Genomic DNA, 12,849 nt, shown 5'->3' with positions numbered 1-12,849 from the left:
CAACTCCTTCACTCCCCTCGTGTGATAATATCGTTTGTTAACAAACAAAAACTCGATTAAGGAGAATGATATACATAAAACTAAATTACTACTTTTGTGGCGTTTCGGTAACATCATTGTTATGCGTAAGTTTTTTTTACGATGAAATCAAATGATATTCCTGGACTAGAACTTTATGTGGAGGTGAACATGTTCTATGTGAGTTGCTCTCACTCTCTTGAAAGAGGCCTTTAAATCCATTTTTTCTTCAAGAGAAATCACAATCCAAAAAATGATAAACATACATCTTTTTAGGATACTACTAATTCCTGCTTAATTTTGTCTGTTGTTCGGGCTGGTTTGGTATTGCTGTGCTTTGAAAAAAAATTGCTTCTACTCTACTGTGAGAAGAAACTCATTTTTGCTGCTTCACGTTTTCAGCTTTTTTTTTCATTCAAAAATGTGAAAATAAGTTGTTTTTAAGTATTTACCAAACAACTTTTTGAGCTCAGCTTTTTTTATACCCACTTTTTATAAAAGCAGTTCAATACCAAACCAGTACTTATTTAAACACTAAAAATAAAGAGGGCTATGAAAAGTTAGGCGTGCGTAAAAATCAGTTCACGATTATCAAACAATGTAATTCTCTTCATATACGATGTTTTATTTCTAGTCATCGAATTGCAAAAAATTCCATGATAATTTATAAGTGTCCAAAGAGAGAAAAAGTGTGCAGTGTGCGATTTTCTTTCCTATTAAAAAAGTTACAAGCGCCATAGACAAAGTTGGTATTCAAATTTCATGAGAGCCAGCAAACAAATTAAAAGAAAACAGAAGAATTTACAGCCAGATATTTAGAGAGATACAAACACATTCCGCACAAAGACATATAGATACAGAGGGCCAGTTTCCATTCCTACCTTTTCTTTCTTTATTAATTTCGAAAAAATATCAGCAAAAAAAAATAAAAAATAAAAGGCATCCAAAATCTGTGCCTCTTTTGCTTTACTATATATTCTGCGACCTACCGAGCTTCTGGTCCGCAAGGACGCAAAGCTCCGTGATTTGCATCTGAGATGGCGTCGTCGGCGCAGCTCCGGCTCATGTCCGATCTCAGAAGCATCATCAACGAGCCCCCCGAGGTAAATTCCGATCAAGTTTACCTCAAATTCCGATCAAATCCGATCAGATATGCTGAACTGCATCTGGGTTTTTGCAGGGTTGCAGCGCCAGCCCTCTGTCTGATGACAATCTGATGGTGTGGAGCGCCACCATATTCGGGCCTGATGAGACCCCATGGGAAGGTTGTGGGCAGATCTGTTTCTGTTTTTTTTGATCTGTGTTTTCTTTGTTTGTTGATTTGGTTTTGGAATTTGACTGTTTTGATGTTAAATTTGGAAAAACTCAGGTGGTGTTTTTAGCTTGAGGTTGACATTTAGTGAACGTTATCCCGAAAAGCCGCCTCGGGTTCGTTTCACCTCCGAAATTTTCCATCCAAATGGTTAGTTTGATCAAAATCATATCTGTTCTACTTTGCTTTCTTTATATAGGAAATGTTAGCAACAACTGAACTCAAAAGCTTAAGCTTGTAATCTTGCAATTAACAAATAATTGAAGGTTTCAACTCAGGGACTCTCGTAAGTTGTAACCGAAGTTATGATACCGTGTTAAACGACCACACGATGAACATTTCATCTCAGATAAGTTATGATAACCTTAGGTAGCGTTTATCAAGTGATTAGAGATCAACGTTACTTGTTGCTGGGATTATGCATTCTAGTCTTTACCTGTATAGATGGATCGAGTGTCTGAAGGTTGTGAACTTCTATAATTTCACTTTAAAAACAACAATGAAATTGTCTGAACCAACAAACAATATCGAGCAAACAGCGCTGCTGAGAAATGCTCTGTTCTGTTGTATAGCATTTCAAGTCCCTGGTTTGGAGTTTTACAGGCCATTGAAGAGGCTATATGCATATTCTTTTTGCACCGCTGCTAACTTACTTACAAATAATGCAAACTCATGGTATCCGAGGGCAATTCATCTTCAATAGACTAAAGAGTTAAAACTACTGTTTCTATTTCTCCCTTGATATCATATGAAGTCATTGGAGACGATGTTAAGGTCCATTGTTAAAAGGAAACATAGACCACTATTAACAATTTAGATTTAGATTAGATATATAGAAAACATGCTGTTCTGCTAATTAACTTTCAAGGGTATGGCATGATGATGATGAGATTTGACAATTGCCCGATTCTTGTTTTCATGTTCATACCAGTAATGTTTTTTATATGTATCTTCCTTGTCAATGTAACAAGCAGCACGGTAATAGTGGTTAATATCTTTTGTTCTTAAATATATATCAGTTTCAATACACCGACAAAGAGGGATTATGAAAATTATAGTATAGATGAGCACTACTACAAAGGACAGTGTCTGATTGCAAAAGAATAAAAAAAATCCAAGAACAAAAGCCATAAGCTTTTATCTTTGTTCAAATTCAACAGCTTACGGTTTATATTTCTTCTCATTATATTGGTTCATGTATTAATAAACATATTGTGTTTTTGTTTATTTGTTCCTTGACCCCTCAATTCTACTCTGCTTCCGGTTTATTGATTTACAAGTCTACATTTCTACATTTCTGCATTTTTATCCGAGCAAAAGAATTCTGACTCGTTACTTATGTTGTTTGTGCAGTTTATCGTGATGGTTCACTGTGCATGGATATAATTCAGGATGCATGGTCACCATGCCACAATGTATCTACGATTTTGACGTCTGTTCAAGTAATTTTCAAATCGGACTACTCATTTCCTTCTCTCGTACATTCATTTTACATGGCGATCATGTTGGTTAATTTACTAATGAACAAATTGTTGCAGTCACTTCTCACTGATCCAAACGCTGCAAGTCCAGCAAACCCTGATGCTGCTCACATGTATCAGCATGATATACAAGCTTACAACAAGTTAGTAAACTTTTGATTTTTCGTTTTTCTTTTTTTATCCGGAATTAATTTATTTCTACTTGTGCCTATTCGAACTGACTCTTCTTCTTCATAATTTGTAGGAGGGTACGCCGTTGTGCTCGTCATTCCATTGAGTCTTTGCAGTAGCACTTTGAAATTATTATTCGTGTCTACTTTTTTAACACTTTTGGAGAAGGCTTTGTTTTTGCTTTATGCCTATCCGCAGCTCGTGTATCTCGCTCTTATGGTTGAATGTAATCATATATACACTATTTAAAGTTGACGTCAATATAACACATAAAGTCATGTTTAAATTTCACTTGTCGGATCTCGAAGAGTTCCAAAGTGATTGTAATGCAACCTATTGACCCTACTGTTGGAGATATGCGATGGGATGCTCATCGCATATCTCCAACAGTAGGGTTAATAGTATATCATGCTCATCGCATATCTCCAACAGTAGGGTTAATAGTATATCATGCTCATCGCATATCTCCAACAGTAGGGTCAATAGGGATGGACAACGGTTATGGCGGACGGGTAATCGTGGTTATTTATCCATAACCGTTTATTCTCATACTCGCATAACCGTTTACCCGTTAGGTAATTGTCTAAACGGTTATTCCCATATCCATAATCGTTGATAAATGGTTAACCATATCCATAACCGTGTACCTATTTAACCGTAACTATTTACTACTTGTTTATCCATTTATTATTTTTAAAGCCGTTTATCCTTTTCTTTTTACCATTTACTCCATTTTCACCTGTCTACTTGTTTTTTTAACAAATTGAAAATTAAAAAAGAAAAATTTGTCATAATTTTTTTTTCTAACAATAAAACACTGTTATAGGTACATTTATCATATATTTCCGCGTTTTAATTTTTTAAGTCCTTATGCCATTTTAATAATTGAAATAATAGTTTACAGACAATATTTTTAAAGGAAAACTAATGAAAAAGGTTTGAAAACTTTAAGTTTTAATGATAAGGACAAAATAAAGAGTAAAGTGAATAGTACAAGGATTGACTTTTTAGTGTAAAAATGTGGTTTTTCGTTAAAGTGAACAATACCGGGTGCTTTTCGTTAAAGTTTCCTATTTTTAATTGTTAGCAATGAATGTAATATAAAATTTGTTAAGTATTCTTGGGTTACAAAAACTGTTAAAAGACAATATTCTTGAGTTATTTAACTCGAAATGTAAAATATTAATATAATATATATAATGGACCATGAAATTTAAAGTGGCTAAGGAAAATTATATTATATTAGCTATATAAATCATGCACTATAGTCAATAGCATTGATCTAACTTTTGTTCGATAGGGAACATGATTTGTGTTAATTTTACATATATAAAATAAATGGGTAAATGGTTATCCGTTTATAACCGCGGTTAATACCCATAACCGCCCATTTAAATTTCGCGGGTAAACGGTTATACCTATAATTGTTTATTTATTTAAACGGTTACCCATAACAGTAACTGTGAAACTTAAATGGACGGGTAACCGTGGTTACCAATAACTAATGGGCATTTGCCATATACTGCTGCAAGAGACCATTAGCAAAGGAGTATAAACATTAGTCAGAAGTAGTATCATTTTATTGCTTAAGGCCAGTGGCAATCAATTTTTAAGCCCTTTTTCTCCTTTCCTTTTCCTCCCCCTTCCCCCCTCCCTTCCTTCCCTTCTTTTTTTAGTTTTTGCACCTGAGAAACTAGGATGCGGGAGGCTTCTCTGGATCCGTGTTTGGTAGCTGGATATGTGTTTGGGAGGCTTCTCTGGATCCATGTTTGGTTTCTAGATCTGTGTTTGGTTCCATTCGACAGGAGGTGAGACAAAGAATGGGCTAGAGTTCTGCTTCTTCTAGTGGATTTTTTGGCATTTCTGGCGGCTGACCATCTCCACTAGCACTCCCCGGGGGGGGGGGGGGCAGGGGCAACGGGTGACCATACCAGTAGTTTTTGTAGTGTTTTTGGTCACTTTTGGGACTTTTTATGCGGGCCTCCTTATTACTTGGGTAAGGATTATCTTATGTAATATTTGTGTTGGATGCGTAAGAAGGAAACCTTTATTTATTTATGGGTAAATTACATTTTATCTCCTCATGTTTGAGTGTAATTGCAACTTTATACAGTATATTTAAAACATTTCAGTCACATACATTGACTTATCATTTAATTACAATCTCATATATCCGTTAGTCAAACCATTAATTTGATCGTTAAGTGATGATGTGGAAAATACAAAGTCCATATATTTTTACGACTTGGAAAATAAAAACAATTCAATTTTACAAATCAATTAAAAATAAATAAATTAAACCAAATGACCCCACTTATCTCTCTCTCACTCATTTCTCTCTCTAAAAATCTCCAGCCTCAAACTTAGTGGCTGCAGCCACTTTTCATCTTCTTCTTTGACGATCCGACGCAACCAGATGACTCAGATGGCGGCTCCACTGCCGTTCCCCATCGATGTCAGACCACCAACATGACCCAATGTTCCTCATGGAACAAAGCCCAAGTCTCTGCTTGGTGATTTTCAAACCCCCAAGCTCTCAAATCGAAGAGCCACGTCTTAGACCTGACTTCCCACGGCAAAGTCGACATCGTCCTCCTCCCCCTTCTCTCCCTAACCACTCCAACCAAAGCCCCGTTGTTTGGGTTAAAACTTGAACTTTGGGCTCAAAAGGGAGTTAGCCCAACAAGAAGACTAGAAGAAAGGGCTTTTTTCCGACTAGGTGCAGACCATTTGCACCACTTGTTCATCTACCTAGAGACCAAGTGGTGTAGACCAGCCAGCTAATCAGCCCAAAAGCACTTTACAGTGGCAGTACAAGTAAAAAGCTGATGAGTCATTGCCCTTCAAGCTGCATTTAGGCAAGATTAAAGCTACAGGAGACCAAGCCAAATTGTTTATAAAAGAAGAAAGAGAAATCAGAGATAGGGACACTCAAACAAACAAACAAATACAAGCACAAACTCTGCTCAAGCCAGATTTGCTTTCAACAAAGTTGTAGTCAGCCCAAGTCTTCATCCCTTTCGGGATCAACCTTCACCCAAAACCTTTGTAAAAGCTCTGCTACCTTGCATAAATCTTGCTGTAGTATCGATTTCCTTCTGTAAACTCATCTCCCTATCCCTCTTTCTAAAGCTCTCAAGCCCCTCCATAAATCACAAAAGATAGGAAGTTGCAAGACATCCAGTCTTGCCCGAGAAGGTGAAACCTTGTCGACCCTCTTTGTTTTTTTTTTTTTTTGTCTTTTCATTCATAAGTCTAGTAATATGTTGTATACTTCCATTTGTATCCAAGTTGGTTCCAGCAAGTTGATGATTAAAAGACTCCTCAGTGCTTGAAATCCGATTAGAATATGTAGTCACAACTTAAATTAGATCTAAGTTCTAAACCCTCGGGCATGTAAGATTGATCATTCAAAAGTCCTTGGTCTCAAGGCATAAAAAAGAACCTTATGTGGACTTAACCCATCCACGACAGTCTTTGATAATAAGAAGTCTGAAGTTACTTGGGGTGCAAGTAATCGACCGATTTCCTAAGTTTTATTTCTCTTATATTATGATTATCGTAGAACGCTTGAGTATAGAAGTAATTCTGATGGGAAGCCTCAAGGCCTATACCTAAGGCCCAACAAATGCACCTATCTGGATGCATTCTGCTTTTCGAGCTCGGGTAATTAGAAGTATAATAGTCATAACACTTTTGCAACCAATGAAATAGATATTATATGTTCGAGTACTGGGTTAGTTATTGATGGGAAGCCTCAAGGTCTACACCTAAGGCCCCACAAAGGCACATTTCATAACTAAAACAGCCTCTTGGGTATATATACAATTAAAACTCAACATCTGTTTTACATCTGCCATGCTAAAGATGGTAGTGGCACCCCTGAACACCTAAAAGTTAATCTTGATTATGAGCCTCAAGGCCTACACCTAAGGCCCTACAAAGGCACCTTTCAAAGTTAACCCTGTCCTTCTCTTTCAGCCTTGCCCCACAAGATTTGCCCGATAAGCCAGCCAGTAAGCAGAAGCCTGACAGAAAGCATCAGCCGACACCAACCTTTCGGGGAGCTGTGTGCTCGTCGGCTAGGAAACATCCCCAACGGAAATTCTAGCCACGAACATAGTTTTGGCACGCCCGGTGGGATTTCTTTAATCAGATCTTACTTACCAAAGAGATATGTCAAGAAAACCTGAAGATTTAAAAAGAGCGGTTGCTCTAGAACATTTTGATGAAGACGTGCAAACTACCTTGTTGCAAATGTTGCAAAGACTGGAGAGCGCTTCCACATGCTTCAGAAGGAAAATAGACCTGGTTCTAAGACCAACTATTCCTGTATCTTTACCCCAGCTTGGGGAAAAAGATAGTAGGGAAAGAGAGAGACTTAAAACCAACCAGCCAGAAGAAGCAGTGGCGGACAAACATACAGATCCCTTCTTAGAAGCCCCAGTAAATATGATCAGTATGGCATGGGCCAAGAAGGGGAAAGAAAAGGTCACAAGGGAAATAGAAGAAGGAAGACTGGCCGACAAATCCATAAAATGAGTGATCAGATTGGCCGAACATCCAAAAGCAGCTATAATCAAAGGGATGGTTCTTTGCAGTAAATGCCAATGCGAGTGTGAGCTTGAAATACCACCAGCAGGAGTCCTCATGGATCATGAGCTAATCAGGAGGAAGGAGGAAGAAGAAAGAAAAGAGGCTCGCGAGAGAGCTAGACGAATTGTAGGAAGAGATTCTTCTCGAAGTGTTTTCCAGCGGTTAGGAGGCGATTCCCAACCCAGAGCTTTATCAGAGATATTTCGTAATCATGAAGCTTCTAAGGAGGCAGAAGACAAGGATGCTAAAAAGCCAAATGAGAGGGGTGTAGAACATCTTCAACATGGCCATATGGGAAAAGAAGTCAGGAGAAATGATGGGATAATAAATCCTGTCAAGAAAGATAACCATGCCCGCCTCGGGCGAAAATGGTACGTGGTTGGGAAAAATGGACAGCCTGTTAAACAAATGGGAGCCTCCATGGTTAGAAGGGTCTAAAGGCAACACAAAGCCTACATGAATTCTTTAAAAACCCCTGCGACGTCTGAAGCATCCAAGAATAAAAAAGTTCAAAAAACGTCATCTGGGGGGAGTAGTCAGTTCCGCTGAAAGAGTAAAAAAGAGGTGGAGAAGGCTAATAGTAAAACAGAAGGTGAGGGAAACCATGTACTACAAAGCCTACACCTTGGGAAATATAGGATCTTAAGGAGAGCTCAAGAAGATATGATCATGATGCCAACTCCCGGATGGAAGACGGAGCCTATTTGCTTTAGAACGGTTTTGCCTGAAAGAAAACCACATTCTCTATCATTAGCAGATCATTTCGGTGAAGTTCCAAAGCAAACACCATATTCGAGCATAAATCAACAAGAGGGGGCACCAGAACCACTGCTTCTAGAAGATGCGATGGCCTGGTTAGATGAGTTCATTGAACAGATCGGGAGCAAGAAAGAAGAGCTACCAGAGCCTAGCAATTTTCATATCAACATGGCGTATGTATTATCTTCCATGTTTGGTGCCGAACCTAATCAACCTGCCACTATGGAAGGAGACTATGTGACGACGAAGCCAATGATGGCCCATGTCAGTGTTGAGATAGCTGAAGAAAGAGAATCGGGAAAAACTGAATCTTCCGAAGCATCCAAAGATGGTCAGTTGAGAATCTATACGGATAAAATGGTGTTCAACTGTCCAAACATATTGCTAGCCAACCATCTTAAGCCAATATATGTTGCAGCTCATTTGGAAGGGGTGCATTTTAAAAGGATTTTAATTGATGGAGGAGCGGCTGTTAATGTACTGCCAGCCAAGTAAATGAAAAGGATGGGGAGAGGCACATAAGATCTTATTCCCACGGACCTCACGGTTTCAAGCTTCTCGAGCGCTATCACCAAAACTCATAGGATATTGCCCTTAGAAGTGGATCTGGGGTCCAAACAAATCATGTTGGCATTCTTTATGGTAGATTGCACTTCTACCTATGGAGCCTTACTTGGGAGGGATTGGATCCACCAAAGTCTCGCCATACCCTATACTCTACATCAACAAGTGGTAGTTTATCATGAGGCAGGAAAAGAGAGACTAGGCTTTTGGGAGATGGTGGAGGCCGAATCACGGCCATTTCTCCCCACAGCCAATGTTGCGGAAGCGAGTTTCTACAATCCTAACGTAGGAATTCTGAAATGTTCATGAGCAGATGAGAACGGCCGCCCTACCAAGGTGACGGCCCAAAAGCTTTTAGAACAAGGAATGCTCCTTACTAGAGAGGAGTGGGATAGACCTTGTATCATCCCAACACCCCTACACCATCAATGATAGAACAAAAGAAGAAGGATCAGGTAATGGCAGTCAGGTCCCTGATCAAAAGACTGTTGGTGTATGGGAAAGGAAGAAAGTAAGAAAGAGAGCTCTTAGACAAAGAAGAGCAGAAATGGCAGCTAGAAACTCCGACCAATCAGGATAAAAGCAGAGAAGAGCTTTACGAAGAAGAGTTGGATATGGCCATACAAATGGTCGAGTGTACATATGACTTGGATGGGCCAAATGACTTGCCCGAAAGCCCGGAGTTAGTTGAATTTTTGTGCGCATAATCGGACAAACCACCACCAGAGGTTCAGGATCCTTTGGAAGTCATTGATTTGGGGACAGATGAAGATCCAAGACCTATACAAATCAGTGGCTTGTTAGAGACTAATGATCGGGCAAATATTATCTGTCTTTTACAAGAATTTAAAGATTGTTTTGCTTGGCATTATACTGAGATGCCAGGTTTAGATTCAACCTTGGTGGAACACATAATGCCCATCAAGGAGGGGTATAAACATGTAAAGCAAGCACCACGAAAGATGTCAAAGAAGATAGAAGAAAAGGTCAAAGAAGAAATTAAAAGGCTAGTAAAAGCTGGATTTATTAGACTAGCCAAATATGTAGAGTGGTTAGCCAACATTGTGCCCGTTTTAAAAGCCATAACAAAAGCAGTACGATGTTGTGTTGATTACAGAAATATCAATGGCGCCACACCAAAAGATGAATATCCCATGCCCATGGCTGACCCGTCCATAGATGCGGTAGAAAAACATAAAGTCTTATCTTTTATGGATGGGAATGCCGGATATAATCAGATAAAGATGGCCCAGGAAGATATACATAAAACAGTTTTTAGATGTCCCGATCATGTGGGGGCATATGAATATCTAGTCATGCCATTCGAGCTCAAGAATGCTGGTGTAACCTACCAAAGGGCAATGAATGCCATTTTTCATGATTTAATTGGTCAAAACATGGAGGTGTACATCGATGACATCGTGGTAAAATCCAAAACAGAAAAGCAGCATTTGACAGACCTCAGGCAAGCTTTAACAAGGATGAGGATCCATAAGCTGAAGATAAATCCAAAGAAGTGCGCATTTGGAGTAAGAGCGGGCAACTTCTTGGGGTTCCTGGTTCATCAAAGAGGAGTAGAAGTGGACAAAAACAAATATCGGGCAATAATGGAGTCGCATTCACCCATCAATAAAGTACAACTTCAGAGGCTGCTTGGCAAAATTAATTTCTTAAGGAGATTCATTGCCAATTTAGCGGGCAAGATCCAACCACTGACTCATTTGCTGAGACTGAAGGATAAAGAAGATTTCGAGTGGGGACCACCATACCAAAGGGCTTTTGACAGCATCAAAGCCTACTTGACTTCTCCACCAGTGTTGGTACCACCTCAAAGAGGAAAGCCCTTAAAGCTATATATCTCAGCTTCAGAAAGATCAATCGGAAGTTTGCTGGCTCAAAACAATGAAGGCAGGAAAGAGCAGGCGGTGTACTACCTCAATAGAATTTTGACCGAGGTAGAAATAAGATACTCCTCGGTGGAAAGATTGTGCCTAGCTCTATATTTCACTGCCAGTAAGCTGAGGCATTACATGTTACCTTGTCACGTGCACATCATTGCCAATACATATGTGATAAAGTATATGTTGTCAAAACCAATGTTAACGGAAAGGATTGGGAAGTGGATTCTAGCATTATCAGAATTCAGCTTTCAGTATGTACCCTAAAGGGCAGTCAAAGGCCAAGCAATTGCAGACTTCTTGGCGGAGCATCAAGAATCTCAAGATGAGATAATCAATATCCCGGGGACCTTGGAAGTTACTAGTATTTGGATCCCGCCAAGCAAAGATATCTCGGGTAAAGAGGAGTGGGTCCAGCAAGAGATAAAAAGAGTGACTGGTCTCTGGATTACTCCTTGGAAGCTTTATTTCGATGGTTCATACACTTAGAAGGCCTCTGGAGCTGGGATTGTCATTGTGAACCCCCAAGGGGTTTATCATTATTACTCGTTCCTTCTAGATTACCAAAGGAACACCAATAATCGGGCAGAGTATGAAGCCTTAATAATTGGTTTGGAAATCTTGATGGATCTGGGGGCAATAGAGGTAGAGGTGTTTGGTGATTCAGAGTTAGTAATAAACTAGCTAAATGGGGATTTCAAGTGCAGACATATCACCATGGCAGGGTATTATTTGGCGGCCACGCAATTGCTGAGCTATTGGGATTCTGAGATATCAATTAATCATGTTCCCAGGGGATCCAACCTAGCAGCCAACGAGATGGCGCAATTAGCCTCAGGTGTGCCAATACAGGAAATAAAATATGGGGTAGATATCGAGATTCAAAGAAGAAGCCTTCCTTCTATCCTAGAAAGAGGATTCAGTCTGGATGTAATGGTTTTAGAAACCGAGATAGAAGATTGGAGGTTGCCTATCATTCATCATTTAAAAGATCCTTTCTCACCCACAAGCAAGAAGAATAGACAGCAAGCAACCAAGTATGTCTTATGCGCGAAGAACCTGCTAAGGAAAACTCCAGACAGGTTACTATTGAAATGCTTAGGCCAAGAGGAATCTATGAGAGTGATGGCCGAGGTACATGAAGGAATCTGCGGGGCACATCAAGCTGGAACGAAGATGAGATGGTTGCTTAGAAGGTATGGGTATTTCTGGCCCGACATGGAAAAAGATTGCAAGTCCTATGCCCGAGGCTGTGAAGAATGTCAAAGACATGGACCACTCCAACATGTGCCTTCAGTACCTTTAAATCTAGTAGTTAAGCCTTGGCCCTTCAGATGATGGGCAATGGACTTCGTCGAGCAGATTTATCCAGCTTCTAGCAAGAGGCATACTTTCATAATTGTAGCAACTGATTACTTCACCAAATGGGTAGAGGCTTCGGCCATAAAATCCATAACCTCAGTTGCAGTCAAGAATTTTATTGAAACCAAAATTCTACACAGGTTTGGGGTGCCCGAAACTATAGTAACGGATCGTGGGCCATCTTTTATTTCAAAAGAAGTTGAAGAGTTTGCAAGCAAATACAAAATAAAGATGATCCAGTCTAGTCCTTACTACCCACAGTCAAATGGCCAGGCATAATCCAGCAACAAGATTTTGGTAAACATTATCAAAAGAATGGTGACAGATAGTCCGGAAAAGTGGCATGAAAAGATGGGGAATACTTTGTGGGCATACCGAACCTCTAAGAGGGGTAGGAACATGGACAACTCCTTATGCTTTAACTTTCGGGCAGGATGCAGTGCTTCCCATGGAGATCAACGTGAGTTCTATCAGAATTCAAAATCAGTTTGGGTTACACAGTGAGGAGTACATCGAGACCATGTGTCAAGGAATTGAAGACTTAGATGTAGCCCGAATTGAAGCCTTGAACCAGATTCAGAAAGGAAAGCGAGCTGTTGCCCGAGCTTATAACAAAAAGGTAAAGATAAAGTCTTTCAAGGAAGGAAATTTAGTGTGGAAGATAGTCCTCCCTCTAGGGGCTCAGCTT

The 12,849-nt window shown here is 39.6% G+C and overlaps 1 protein-coding gene across 1 annotated transcript; it reads left to right on the top strand.

The window, feature by feature from the left end:
* The first annotated feature begins 884 nt into the window (after window positions 1–884).
* On the top strand, window positions 885–3,268 carry LOC126613754 (ubiquitin-conjugating enzyme E2 1-like). Its single transcript, XM_050281338.1, has 6 exons — window positions 885–1,121; window positions 1,199–1,283; window positions 1,388–1,480; window positions 2,684–2,772; window positions 2,869–2,954; window positions 3,056–3,268. Exons 1-6 carry the CDS (start codon window positions 1,056–1,058, stop codon window positions 3,099–3,101), a joined length of 465 nt encoding a protein of 154 aa, XP_050137295.1. The 5' UTR covers window positions 885–1,055; the 3' UTR covers window positions 3,102–3,268.
* Window positions 3,269–12,849: the final 9,581 nt, after the last annotated feature.

This window comes from Malus sylvestris, chromosome 2 (genome assembly GCF_916048215.2).
Source record: "Malus sylvestris chromosome 2, drMalSylv7.2, whole genome shotgun sequence".
In the NCBI taxonomy this organism is placed as follows: domain Eukaryota; kingdom Viridiplantae; phylum Streptophyta; class Magnoliopsida; order Rosales; family Rosaceae; genus Malus; species Malus sylvestris.
This window is presented reverse-complemented; position numbering and strand designations above follow the sequence as displayed.

What these genes read in the sequence shown, in the direction of transcription:
- LOC126613754 (XM_050281338.1), top strand. Translation starts at nt 1,056, where the DNA reads ATGGCGTCGTCGGCGCAGCTCCGGCTCATGTCCGATCTCAGAAGCATC. An exon ending in TCATCAACGAGCCCCCCGAG is followed by an intron (nt 1,122 to 1,198) that starts GTAAATTCCGAT and finishes GGGTTTTTGCAG; the next exon opens with GGTTGCAGCGCCAGCCCTCT. An exon ending in CGAAATTTTCCATCCAAATG is followed by an intron (nt 1,481 to 2,683) that starts GTTAGTTTGATC and finishes TTGTTTGTGCAG; the next exon opens with TTTATCGTGATGGTTCACTG.